At 37.5% G+C, this 12,567-nt stretch overlaps 1 protein-coding gene across 1 annotated transcript in view; it reads right to left on the bottom strand.

Annotated features, from left to right (window-relative positions):
• Positions 1-1,977: 1,977 nt before the first annotated feature.
• Positions 1,978-12,567, bottom strand: part of MTO1 (mitochondrial tRNA translation optimization 1) — a 22,550-nt gene continuing 11,960 nt past the window's right edge. The window contains exons 5-12 of the mRNA XM_005861430.2: positions 11,167-11,279; positions 10,879-11,069; positions 10,383-10,513; positions 9,667-9,871; positions 9,414-9,585; positions 6,595-6,713; positions 4,029-4,189; positions 1,978-2,409 (exon numbers count right to left, since the gene is read on the bottom strand). Of these exons, the coding sequence (XP_005861492.1) occupies positions 2,248-2,409; positions 4,029-4,189; positions 6,595-6,713; positions 9,414-9,585; positions 9,667-9,871; positions 10,383-10,513; positions 10,879-11,069; positions 11,167-11,279 (1,254 nt within the window). The 3' untranslated portion in view covers positions 1,978-2,247. The remainder of the gene's footprint in view (positions 2,410-4,028; positions 4,190-6,594; positions 6,714-9,413; positions 9,586-9,666; positions 9,872-10,382; positions 10,514-10,878; positions 11,070-11,166; positions 11,280-12,567) is intronic.

The following is a 12,567-nucleotide window of genomic DNA, read 5'->3' as shown; positions in this document are numbered from 1 at the left end:
TAGCCCAGCGGTCACCAACCGGTGGTCCGCAGACCACTGGTGGTCTGTGAGGTCCAAAAGGTTGGCAACCGTTGTCCTAGCTGGATTGCTCAGTGGATAGAGCGTTGACCTGCAGATTGAAGGGTCCCAGGTTTGATTCTCGTCAAGGGCATATGTCCGGGTTGTGAGCTCCATTCTCAGTAGGGGGCATGCAAGAGGCAGCCAATCAATGATTCTCTCTCATCATTGATGTTTCTCTCTCTCTGAAATCAATAAAAAATATATTTAAAAAATAAAAGAACAGCTCTAGCTGGTTTGGCTCAGGGGATAGAGCGTTGGCCTGTGGACTGAAGGGTTCCGGTTCGGTCAAGGGCACATGTCAGGTTGTGGGCTCGATCCCCAGTAGGGGGCGTGCAGGAGGCAGCCAATCAATGCTTCTCTCATCATTGATGTTTCTCTCTCTCTCTCCCTTACTCTCTGAAATCAATAAAAATATATTTAAAAAAAAAGAATCAGTCACTGCTATATGATCAACATTAGAAGTACTTTTTACTTGCTACTGATCTTTTTTTTTTTAATCCTCACCTGAGGACTTGTTTTCCATTGCTTTCAGAGAGAGTAGGAGGGAGGGAGAGAGAAATATTGATGTGAGAGAGACACATCGACTGATTGCCTTCCACACCTGTCCTGACTCAGGGCAGGAAGCAAACCCAAAATCCAGATACATGTCCTTGACTGGGAATCGAACCCGAGACCCTTGGGTTTGAGGGCCAATGCTCTAACCACTTAGCATACTGGGCAAGGCTTGCTACTGCTCTTGACTGCTTTATGGAAAAACTAAAGTTAGATGAAACAAAACCATGAAAATTGTGCTATATCCAAGTGGCCATATACAATTATAGCAAGATATTTATATGCCTGCCTCAATCCATAATCAGGCTTAACACCTAGATCTGTAGTCAAAGTGACTTCAGGGTTCTTAGAGCTATCTTAGCATCTGGTTTGGCCTGAAGCTGACTTGGGAAGCATCTCTAAGCTGATGACAGATCTGAGTTTGCATTTCCAGGGACAATTAGGGCCCTCTGGCCCACTTGGCTATATTCTTCCTCCAATCTCTCCAGAAAGGTCCAGGTGTCACCCAAAGGGCCCAGCTGGCCAGCCCACTCTGACCTTGTGACTATGTATCATGGAAGTACTGGAAAGGAAGAGTGACAGCATCATTCTGATTTTCTGTCAATTCTGATTTAAAAACAGGGAAACACTAGTCACCAGTGATTATGGATTTGCCTTCAATGTTAAAAAATTGTATCCATGAGTTCCATAAAATAATATTGTATAATATAAAATAGCTACCTTTACTTTACTCTGCCTTAACCAGTTTACCAAGAAATTTTCCACATTGTAGATGACAGGAAACTATGATAATTTCCAATTTTTCTATTTTATAGGAATTAATCAACATTCATTAATGTTCAAAGACAATTACTGATGAGGATTTCCTGTAGAAGTACAGAAATCTTAGAAGTCAACTTTCACCCTCCATACTACATTCCAATATTGGAAATTAGTTGAATGATTTCGATAATTTTGTGCAGTTTAAAATTTTTAGCCCTAAGAATTTAAGGGTTCTGAAATTGCCTCCTAACCTAGCATAACCAAATAGAAGACTGCTAACTTTCAGAACAAGTTGAAAAATAAGTGTTTTAATTTGGTACATTTAATGGACAAAATCCTTATGAGTTGAGTAGGCAAATCTGCAAGCTAAGATTTTTTTTTCAGCTTTAGTTTTAGGTCCACTATCTCTCTCTCTTTTTAAAAAAACGATTTTTTAAATTGATATTTAGAGAAGAAGGGAGAGGGAGAGAGAGCGCGAAACATCGATGTGAGAGCAAAATACCAAGCGGCTGCGCAACCTGGGTGTGTGCTCTGACTGGGAATTGAATCATCAACCTTTCAGTACACGGGACATCACCCAACCAACTGAGCCACACCAGCCAGGCCACTATATCTCTCTTTAATGGGCTTTGCACAAAGTTATATTAATAGGCTCACTGCATTAGAGCACCTGAGAGAAAGAGTATAAATTAAGAGTTTATAACTATTTTTTCAGATGTACAAAAAAAGCACAATGATAATATCTGTCTTCTTCATAGATTAATGACAAAACCATAATAAATAAGGTTTTTTAACAGGTGTTAAGTAGAAATACTTCTTCTTATCTCCTATCTATACTCTTACATTGATTATAAGTCTTCGATGAACAGAAAGCTATAACTGTCTCTCTTCAAGTCTGTCTGTATCACATAAGCATTGATCAGTTTTGGGCAACTCATTCATAGCTGCCTGTCTTTGCCGAATGGTCTTCACAAATCTGAGCAGATTGACGATGGCAGCAGGTGTCACTCCAGGTATCCGACTTGCAGCCCCAATCTATGAATTGAAACCACAAGAAAAACATAAAAGTGAGCTATGTCAAATAAAATTTTCTTCCAGTGACAGTAACAATTTATAAAATATTTTCAAAACTATTATCTTAATGTTTTCAAAATAACTCTATAAAATAGGTAAAGGAAATGAGTTTATTATCTTCTTCTTTTTTTTTTAAATATATTTTATTGATTTTTTACAGAGAGGAAGGGAGAGAGATAGATAGTTAGAAACATCGATGGGAGAGAAACATCGATCAGCTGCCTCCTGCACATCCCCCACTGGGGGTGTGCCCGCAACCCAGGTACATGCCCTTGACCGGAATCGAACCTGGGACCCTTCAGTCCGCAGGCCGACGCTCTATCCACTGAGCCAAACCGGTTTCGGCTATCTTCTTTTTTTAATGGGAAAATGACGCTTAGTGAAATTAAAATGACTTGTCCAAGATCACATAACTAACAGATGTGGGAATACCTACTTTTTCTTTTCATTAAACTAATGTAACATCCCTAGCAGTGTGTTGGGCAGCACCCTATAATTAATCTCAGTATTTCTGTGTTGTATTTTTACAATGAAATATATGGATATTAACTCTAAGTGATGTAAAGACTAGCCTCAGGCCAGTTCAGGTCAGATTTCTGTGACAATGGATATTTTCTATAACATTTGCACTGTAACAATGTTCTGTCCAACATGGTAGCCACTAGCCATATGTAACCACTGAGCACCTGAAATGTGGCTAATATGAGTAAAGAGTTGAATTTTAATTTTTAAAAATTTTAATTAATGTAAATGGTCTATTTGGCTAGTAGCCATAATTCTGGGCAGTGCAGCCTATGACTATCCATAAAAATATAACCCCAAAACGAATAGTATATATAGAGGTATAAAATTTAAGGCTTGTTTCCCTTGTTTCCATGACTACTGCTAGGAATACCATGCCATATTGATGAAATCACTCCTTCCTTTAAAAATCATTAAAAAAATACTTACAGACCATATTTTTGTTAAATGTTCCTTTTTTGTGATGAACCACTATTAAAAACAACAACAAAAAACCCACTGTCATTAAACTATGGTACACTATCAATTTTTAAGTTACAACTTAGCTTTTCAGATATGTTAAAATGTATGTCTTAGAATCAATAAATACAGCCTATCAGTCTTCAGCTATTTATTAGAAGTTCAATACTATAAACTACAAAGGTTTTTATAGACATTTACAGATGTGTGTACATGCATGTGGTTGGCACATGCATGTGCAAATACACACACACACACACGTGGGCTAAAGCATGGGGCAGGAAACCTCTTTAGCTCCCCTTTCTCCTAGTTGCTCCCAAGGCCATACTATGGAGCCCCTAGAGAGGGATCTGAGAAGTGATTTGAAAATCACCAAATTATAATCAACCGAATTCTTGACTGGTGGTTATTTAGACTAAGCTTTTTCTTCATAAAAATATATTGACATCTGTCACAGAAAGAGATATTGAAAATAAGAAGTTATGTTTTTTATGATGAAATAAACCATTAGTTATGTGATCATGGTAATTCCAGGTTTAAAAAAGAAAGCACTGGCTCTTAATTTATAACCTATTCCTATCCATTGCCCGTGTTCTTACCGTCTGTGGGCGACTGAAATGTAGCTTCTCTCGAACTTCATGGGACAAAGACACATCCCTGAGAGTCAAATAATCTAGGTCTTTTGGCAGTTGGAGAGCTTCATCTCGCTGAATGTCCTTTATTTCTTGTTGCTGATAGAACAATACTGTTTCATAAGTGGCTGGTGAACAAAATAAATTATGTCATGATAGATTCATTAACAAGTTACATTTTTATAACTTTTTATAATTTATAAAGAGCTTTTGCTGCATTATCTCATTCAACACTTAATCTCAACACCATGAGATAGGTGGGGTACGTGTTCCCTTTCGCAAATGAGAAATTAAAGCTAAAATAGAGGGAATATCTTACATATTACTACAACATTCTGTCTGGTAGTATACTGCATGCCCTTTTCATTTCAAAAATTTGGAAAATTAAGAGAAATTGTGTTTCTTCTCAGTGCAAATTTTGGTGGAACATTCCTCAAAAGGCTGTGGGTTTGAATTTTAAGTCCTAAAGAACAGATGTTTCTTCAAGAAAATGGTTCTAAATTATGAACATATAAAGCTGTATTTTTTTAATTTAAAGCTTCTCAGATAATAACATAATTTAACTGAGGTTTTACTCAGACGTAAAGTTAAAAAGATAATTCAGCCATTATAATTAAAGCATTCTGTTCTTAGAAACATAAATTCAAAATGTATTTTAAAACCTAACCTGAGGTAGTCACTCTGTCCTGTTCAAGAAAGTATGTCTTCCCTGAAGGTTTTGGTAGCACCTGCTTCCATCACTTGTCTGGCAGCTCTGAGGCTGGCTCTGCCAATGAATTACCCTCTAAATATGGGCATGTCATAATCATTCTGGCCCTCAGTTTCTTTATCTAGAAAATGTAAGTGCTAACTCAGATGACTTCTGATGGTCTTTAATGGTAAAAAGGGTGGTTGTGAAGTACACAGGCCTTAGTCAGACAAGCTAGATTCAATCCCAGCTCTGTCACTAACCAGTTGTGTGTTCTTGGGCAAGTTACCATTTATCTGTAAAATTAAGGTAATAATGCTAATACCTATTCTTCACAGGACATCTATAAGTATCAAATGAAATAATGCACATAAAGGGCTTAATACAACATGACAAAATAACAATTTAGTACAACAAATTGTAATACAACTTTATGACTCATGAATAGACTTGGCAAGGGATCATGGAGTATAAATGAGAAAACATATATTAAAGTATATTTATTTAATCTTTCAAATATGTATATAGCAAAAACATCAGAGATAATACAAAGAATCTGAAGTTGATTTCTGCCTTTAAGAACTTAAAGATACTCTAGTGGAGGATCTGTGAAGTAATTGGAAAACCACTGATAAGTGTTATATTTTAACTTAGTGTGGTTTCTTCTAAGGCATGGATACGAATTAGAGTCTTTATTTACAAACAAGTTAAAAATCATTATTCTGGATTACTCTAACCTAAACCTGGTGATTTATTGGACAAATTAAGTTGCAAATCAAGTTTAAAATGTAGAATTTAATTACTTTTTTCCAGTGCTAAGAGCCTAAACATTCAATAAAGTAACTTTTACTTAATACAAAAATCATGACATTGAAATAAAAGGTCAACATTACTTCTTATACATTAGTACACTACTAGTGTCTGGTTATTTGAAAGAATGATTCTAGAGTTGAAATGGGTTTCCTTTCGTTGCTAGGCTTTTGTTAACTTGCATGGTGGGATGGCAGGCAGCACTTGGGTCATCCTATGAAAGCAGCCAAAGCATAGCAAGGTGATAGGCTTCTGGAACTGATAGAAGATGCCACGGCTAGAAAGAATGTAGCATTCTTACCAACCAACATCGCTGGGCCCAAGGAGCTTTAAAGTCCTTTCCTGTTTGAACAGCGCATCATCATCCAACTTTTACTACTGTTCTCCCCATCTCATTCTGTTCCTTGCCTTTTTACCACCCCAGGAAAACACTTCCTCTATCAAAATACAGAAGCTAATCTTATTCTCAGTATTTTTATGTTTGAAATTTTTTACAATGAAAACCTTTTAAAAGTCATCTATAGCTTTGGGAATCAATACACTGACCCAGGGTAGGACTCAAGAGTATGGATTTCTTTGTCTGATACAAAGTAAGTACCTGTTAATGGTAAAATGTTCCAGTATACTGTCAAAGCCAAACATAGTAATATTTTTCTCATTATTAGAATATTATATGAGGAAACTGTAAAAAGGAAGTTCAAAAAAAAAGGTTGTTGCTTTTTTCTTTAAGGGAGAGATTTACAGTAGTAGTTCCTAAACTTGAAATGTGCACAGTAATCACATGGGGATCTTGTTAAAATGCAGATGTTTACTCAGTGGGCCTGCAGTGGAGCCTGATATTCTGCATTCCTAACCAGCTCCCACGTGTTGCAATGCTCCTAGCCTGGGAACTCCACTTTGAGTAGCACGGAGCCTAAGACTATGCTGGTCCTATGGTAATAATGGCTCCTCTTAAATGGCTGTCCATTCATAATTTGTACAAATGGAAAAGAGATAATATATATAGGCATCTTAAGTAAAAGAAGTATATCCTACCTTCTATTTTCAGTCTTTCAGCTAGCTCTCTACATTGAGTATACTTCTTCAAGGGCTCTGGAACAGCCTTTGCCAATAACTCCAGGTCAACTTCTTCATACTTCAGAACATCTAGAGCTCTGCAAATACACAAAAATTTCATTAACATAGGGGTCCATACAACATAAGACAGATTAAGAACAGGATTCCTTGGAAATAATAACCTCAGAATAAATAATATCAAAAGACACCTAATTTTTTCCAAGGACAGTGAACAAATGCAGCAGCATCTGCAACACAGAACCTCAATAAGATGTGTGTGATTCTCCCCAACTCCCTTCCCTTATCATGAGAAATGAGTTGTTGGTAAAGTTTGCATTGCTATAATCCATTTGTCCTTTCTTGTAAGGACAGAATATCCTCTGATAACAAGGGTTTGATTGAATTCCCTACGAATTTACACCTAAGCCATAGCCATGTAAGCCCATGTTCTGTAAGAGAGTCATCCTTTGCATGCTCGGACCCAGCTGAAGGAAGTCTCCTGCTTGCTCCAAGACTGCAAAATATTCTGCACTTTCCCTCTCATTTTGTGTGGTTTTCACAAGGCCCCACTGATCTGTAAAGTTTCACTATATTTACTATCGTAATTCATTTTATTTTTATTTACTAACTTTGATCTTTCCCTCTTTTTGTAGATTGCCTTTTTAATAAATGCTGCCCACCCAAAACCAATTAAAACAAGTCATTATCAAATTAACAGGAAGTCAGATCTGCCCATCCAGGGGTCCCAAGTACTTCACAAAAAAACTACCAGATTTAATAAGCCAATTTGGCAAAGTAGCAGGATACAAAATTAACACCCGGAAATCGATAGCATTTTTATACACCAATAATGAACCCTCAGAAAAAGAAACTAAAAACATACTACCTAGAGCAGCGGTTCCCAACCTGTGGGTGGAGACCCCTTTGGGGGTTGAATGACCCTTTCACAGGGGTCGCCTAAGACCATCGGAAAACACATATATAATTACATATTGTTTTTGTGATTAATCACATAGGACGTTGAAAAAATTGATAAGGGAAGATATAAACAAGTGGATGAATATACAGTGTTCATGGTTTGGTAAAATTAGCATCAGTAAAATGTCCATACTACCCAAAGCAATCTATAGATTCAATGCAATCCCTATTAAAATATCAATAGCATATTTCACACATCTAGAACAAATATTCCAAAAACTTATATGGAACCAAAAAAGACCCTGAATAGCCACAGCAATCTTGAGAAAGAACAGAGTTGGAGGGATCACAATACCAGATATCAAACTATACTACAAAGCCACTATAATCAAAAGAGCCTGGTGCTGGCACAAGAACAGGAATATAGACAAATGGAACAGAATACAGATCCTAGAAATTGACCTACGACAATATGGCCAATTAATATTTGACAAAGAAGGTAAAAGCATACAATGGATTAAATACAGTCTCTTTAATAAATGGTGCTGGTTAAATTGGACAGGTACATAAAAAAAAACACACAAAAACCTGCAAAAAAACTAGACAACCAACTTACACCATACATAAGAATAAACTCAGAATGGATAAAAGACATAAATGTAAGACATGAAACCATAAAAATCCTAGAAGAAAACAGGCAGTAAAATCTCATTTTCACTGATACACTGCCTAGGGCAAGGGAAACAAAGGAAAAAATTAACAACTGGGACTACATCCAACTAAAAGGCTTCTGTACAGCAAAAGAAGCCATCAACAAAATGAAAAGGGAGCCTACTGTATGGGAAAACATACTTGCCAATGATACATCTGATAAGGGTTTAACTTCCAAAATATACAAAGAACCCATACATCTCAACACCAGGAAGACAAACAATCCAATTAAAAAATGGACAAAGGATCTGAATAGACACTTCTCCAAAGAGCACATACAGATGGCCAATAGACCCATGAAAAAATGCTCAAAGTCACTAATCATCAGGGAGAGGCAAATTAAAGTGACAATGAGCTAACACCTCATCCCTGCCAGAATGGCTACTATCAATAAATCAACAAACAACAAGTACTGGTGAGGATGTGGAGAAATGGGAACCTTAGTACGCTGCTGGTGGAAATGCAGACTGGTATAGCCACTGGTGAAATCAGTATAGAGGTTCCTCAAAAAACTAAAAATGGATCTGCCATTTAATCCAGTGATCCCACTTCTGGGAATATATCCTAAGAATCCCAAAACACCATTCAGAAAGAATATATACATCCCAATGTTCATGGAAGCATTATTTACAATAGCTAAGATCTGGAAAACAGCCCAAGAGCCCCCTCAGTAGGTGAATGGATAAAAAAAGCTGTGGTACATTTACACAATGGAATACTACACAGCTGTAGAAGGATCTCTTACCCTTTGAGACAACATGGAGGGACCCAGACACTATTATGCTAAGTGAAATATGTCAGTCAGAGAAAGACAAATATCACATAATCTCACTTGTAAGTGGAATCTAATGAACAAAATAAACTGACAAACAAAATAGATCCAGTGACATGGAAGCAGGCAACAGACTGATAATTCTCAGAGAGAAATGGGAGGGGGGAGGAAGAGATGAATCAAAGAACATATATGCATATATACATAACCCATGGTGAAGGCCTTGGGAGGGGGCAAGAGGATGGAGGGGACAAGAAGGGGATATCTGTAATACTTTCAACAATAAAGATAAATTTTTAAAAAATAAGTAGGGAGTCTTTAAAATCTCTGAAATGATCTCATTTTTCTGTAAATCCTGTAATTTGTAAGTTCTGTAATTGATATTAAAAATGCATACCTGAGAGATACAACTTTACCCATACTTATAGAAGCCTCTGGGATTAACTTTTTCCATTTAGAACTTGAAAACTCAATGGATTTCAACACAGAAATGCCTTCTTCTAAAGAAGACTTCATCCAAGAAGCTCTTTCATATCTTTGTTGGGACACACAGCCAGCTTCCTTATACCCTAGAAGAAGGGAGGAGAGAACATAATGAGAGAGGTCTGAGAGAAGAGTAAACCTGGTTGGCAGACTCAGTGAAGAGTTACCTCGGAATGTGAGGCGGCTGTCAGCATTATCAGGGCGCAGTGACAAACGGAACTCTGCTCGGCTGGTAAACATTCGGTATGGTTCGTTAGTGCCCTGTGTGGTGAGGTCATCAATCAGGACTCCTATGTAGCCTTCTGTTCGGCTAACGACAAAAGGAGGCTTGCGTCTGACCCGAAGACTTGCATTGATTCCAGCTATCACACCCTACAAGAGGACTGAAATGTTTAAAAGGCCATTATGAACTGAATAAAGAGCTGTCCTGTTCAGAACACTACCTAGAAAAAAATAGCCTGGGGCAGTAAGAAAGCAGGCACTGCCCAGAATGAATAGACTCGAGGTAGAAAATCTGAACCTTATTCAGAAACAGAATATGGGTAATGTACCACTTTACAACGCTATGATTCATTTAATACATGCCTAAAAACTTTTCTAGCCGTTTCCCACTTATAAGTAAAAAGAATATAAATTCCCACTTAATAAGAATAATATATGATCATTTTCAGTAAAGTTATTTTAAGAGTAATAAAGCCGCAAGTGTTTTTTTAAAATTCTATTGTATATAGTAACCATCTCCACATAACCTGAAACAGAAATGTCTTCTATTAGTTATGTGTTGTATCTAAGATCTATATGATTATCGTAACAGACATTAAAAGGAGGAACACCGGTTAAATAGTCCCTTTTTGTTGACATCAACATTTGAACAAACTCTTACTTGAGCTGCAGCTTCCTCATAACCAGTAGTGCCATTTATCTGTCCAGCGAAGAAAAGCCGTTGCACCAAATGAGTCTCGAGAGAAGGAGTGATCTGACGGGGGTCTAAGTAATCATACTGAACACCATAGCCTGACCAAAGAATAAATGGTACAAAGTAAGTAAAAACAGAGCTGGATTTGATTATCATTAAATGCTCTTCAAAAATGGACACAGACACTGATGGGGGGGGGGGTAGGGAGATGAAGGAGGGCATGTGCCGGAGGGTAGGGGAGGCAGGGGTGGGGGGGGGGGTCAATGGGGGGAAAAGGAGACATAAAGTATTACTATTTGTAATACTTTAAACAATAAAAGAAAAAATGAAGACTATTTTAAATGTCAAGTTGTTGGGCTTTGTCTTCTGAGGCTCTAAGCAGCCCTGACTGCAGTTACGATCTCCTCACTATCTGCTAAGGCGATGCTGAGCTCCTAGTGAAGGGCGCTGTGATTCTCTTTACCTGGCTGGATCATTTTAGCTTTCTCCAAGCCTCTGATGCATGTGATCATTTTCTCCTGTAATTCAGCTGGTAGCGTCACAGATAACCCTTGGGGGTAGATGAGGTCAGAATCTATTCCTTCAGGTTCCAACCAAACCTGATGTATACGGTTTGGAAAACGCAAAACCTTTGATTCAATGGAAGGACAGTATCTAGAACAGGGCATTGAAATAAAAAAATTTAATGAAACAAATGAAAGAGGCTGGCATCATTTCTTAAAGTAATTGAGCAGTGGCACTTCCTCCTTACCGGGGTCCTTTTGTAGTTTCCTTAATGTGACTATTAAGGTGCAGGTTCTCAAGGATAATCTCATCCACTCTAGGGTTGGTATGAGTCAAGTAACACAGTAGCTGATCTTCTGGCTAAAACACATGAATTAGTTATAGCACTTTTGCCTCTCTACTAGTTTGCTTCTTATTCAAATAGACTGCACACATAATATTGGATGATGTTAAGAAATGATGTTTTGCTGGATGTGATAATGTTATTATGGTTAATTTTTATAACATTTTTATCTGTTAAAGACATATAACTAAGTATTTATAAGTGAAATGATGAGATATTTGAGACTGTTGCTTAAAATCAGCAAGAAGAAAGTGTTAAGGGAAGATAAAACAAGAATGCCAAAAAAAGTTATTTGTGGAAGCTGGGTGATGGACACACAGATTCATTATACTATTTCTTATATTCTCTATAAACTTAAATTTTATAATACAAGTTTTAAAATACACATACCAAGAAAGTATCACAATTTATATTTTCCCAAAGCAAAAATATAAAAATGAGTTTTCAAAAAAACACACAAAAAAACACACAATATTTGAAGCCACTCATTAGGATAACACAAGAAACTAGGACCATCAATTATTAGTCCTCAATTCTAAAAACACAACATACTATTTTTTTTAATATTCAAAAGACAAGGTAAAAGTAACCTGTATTCTTAAAAACTGTCACTATTGTGAAAAACTGAAGAATTATTTCAGATGAAAGAGAAATGATGGCCGTAGCCAGTTTGGCTCAGTGGATAGTGTCAGCCTGCGGACTGAAGGGTCCCAGGTTCAATTCCGGCCAAGAGCACATGCCCAGGTTGTGGGCTTGATCCCCAGTGGTGGGCATACAAGAGGCAGCCAATCAATGATTCTGTCATCATTGATGTTCCTATCTCTCTCTTCCTCTCCCTTCCTCTCTGAAATCATAAAAGAAATATAGGTGGGGTCTGGCCAGCCTGCCCTGATCAGGGCGATCAGGCTGGCCAGCCAGGGAGAGGGGCCACAGGCGGTTGGCTGGCTGGCCCTGCCCTCTGGTCGAACTCCCAGTTGAACTCCTGGCCGAACTCCAGGCTGAGGGGACAATTTGCATGTTATCCTTTTATTATATAGGATAACACTATTGAATCAATGTTAAATTCCCCAAATTTTATCACTGAATTGAAGTTCTATAAGAGAATGTTTTTGTGTTGAGATACAGACTGAAGTATTTAGGGGTGAAGGGTCATGATCTTTGCAATTTGCTCTCAAATGTATCAAACAAAAAAGAAGAGTCAGAATGACACACACACACACTGAGTGGCCAGATTATTATGACCACCTGACGTTTGTAGGCAAATTAGCTGTACACTGCATCGTATGGGATATGGAAGCCAAAGGC

The sequence above is a fragment of the Myotis brandtii genome, unplaced genomic scaffold (assembly GCF_000412655.1).
Source record: "Myotis brandtii unplaced genomic scaffold, ASM41265v1 scaffold151, whole genome shotgun sequence".
NCBI classification, from domain to species: domain Eukaryota; kingdom Metazoa; phylum Chordata; class Mammalia; order Chiroptera; family Vespertilionidae; genus Myotis; species Myotis brandtii.
This window is presented reverse-complemented; position numbering and strand designations above follow the sequence as displayed.